The 1511-nt window shown below is 41.4% G+C and overlaps 2 protein-coding genes across 2 annotated transcripts in view; one reads left to right on the forward strand and one right to left on the reverse strand.

The window, feature by feature from the left end:
- The window catches only part of LOC101853937, a 5941-nt gene extending 4535 nt beyond the window's left edge, over nucleotides 1–1406 (reverse strand). The window contains exon 1 of the mRNA XM_005098250.3: nucleotides 938–1406. Coding sequence (XP_005098307.1) covers nucleotides 938–1118 — 181 coding nt within the window. The 5' untranslated portion in view covers nucleotides 1119–1406. The remainder of the gene's footprint in view (nucleotides 1–937) is intronic.
- The window catches only part of LOC106011751, a 19181-nt gene that overhangs the window by 12193 nt on the left and 5477 nt on the right, over nucleotides 1–1511 (forward strand). The window lies entirely within an intron of this gene.

The following is a 1511-nucleotide window of genomic DNA, read 5'->3' on the forward strand; positions in this document are numbered from 1 at the left end:
CCTCACTTTAAGCTTACTTAACCTTTCAAAGCTTGTGACTGCTTATGGAATGGCCCGAAAGGGGTGAGCAGGATATTTCTGTGGCAATGAAACAGTTTTGAACGTATTGTTGGGCTTACTGTTCATTTGCGATTATGAACGTCTTTTTACTTTTAATTTAAGAGGTTTACGTTATGGGGGAATTTGACTGCGACAGTGTTTCAAAATTAGGAAGGGAAGCAGTGATAATTTCAATATACGCTTCGCCACTGATCATGTGTCTTGTATGTTGTTTCCCAGGATCATAAGCAGATTTTTGTCCCCTCAAAATACATAGTATTCTCAGTTCCACAATTTGGCACCCAAACAGAGAACACATGTAATACACTTTTGTATTTCTACGTCCTAGGTGTTTCAAAATTGCAACCTATCTCTTAAAGATAGTCTCTATGGAATTCTTCAAGAAATTCTGATATTATAAATTCAAAGTGGCTAAGTACGGTTAGACTGCCAGTCCAGCCGTATTATCTTGGTTTGGCCCTATTGACTCAAAACCTGTTGAGGGCACTGGTCTCATTATATCTAGATCTAGTAATTATTCTGGTTTAAAATACTTGCAACTCAGTAAGGCACCTTTCGGTTTTGTCTGAAATACAAATACTTTAGGCATTGCAAACTAAATATATATTACAATTCAGCCATCATTACTTAAAAGAACGGCTAGCCTGACAGTCTAGCCGTAATTATCTTATGTTAATTTGAAAACAAGTCTCATTAGTAATTATTCAGGTTTAAACATGTACTCTCAGTAAGGCACCTGGTTTCGTCTCAAATACAAATACTTTTGGTACAACAAACTAAATATTTACAATTCGGTAGGCCTATTTTTTGGTCAGTCTGGTCATCATTTAAGTAAGGCTAGTCTCTTCCATATAAATTTAAAATTGTAGCCACTTACCATAGCGATTTTTTTCTTTCATATTCATATCCTTGAAGTCGGCGTTCACAGTAGAGCATACCTCGTTCCATGCATTTGCTGTGGCTTTTTTGGCTTTGTAGGCTTCTAAACTTCTATCCCAAATGACTGGATTCTGTTTTACAGCGGCAATCAGACTGTTTGTCTCTACTCTGGCGTTCATCTTGGTGCCGGTATAATATAAGCAGAGACTGGACTGGATGTTTAGTACTCGTTGTTGTAGTTTTTGACTGGCTAAATGTGTGCACAGGCCTGGACAAGACCATGGGAGTACAGATTAGCCAAATTATGTGTGTACTGTGTGGAGGCAAAGCAACATCAACACACATCAAGCGAGTTCGGAGCCAGGACGAGCGGGTACACACCAGGCAACACACACACCGCCGTGCCGCTTGTTTGACTGCTGCTTTGGGCGGGAGTGCGGGAGGCGGGAGACCGTGTATCGTGTCGTGACCCTGCCACCGCTGACTCGCGCGGCTGAAGGTATCGCACAACCGCGTGCCTCTCAACGAGAGAGAGAGAGAGAGAGAGAGAGAGAGAGAGAGAGAGAGAGAGA

This window comes from Aplysia californica, unplaced genomic scaffold, assembly GCF_000002075.1.
Source record: "Aplysia californica isolate F4 #8 unplaced genomic scaffold, AplCal3.0 scaffold00176, whole genome shotgun sequence".
In the NCBI taxonomy this organism is placed as follows: Eukaryota; Metazoa; Mollusca; class Gastropoda; order Aplysiida; family Aplysiidae; genus Aplysia; species Aplysia californica.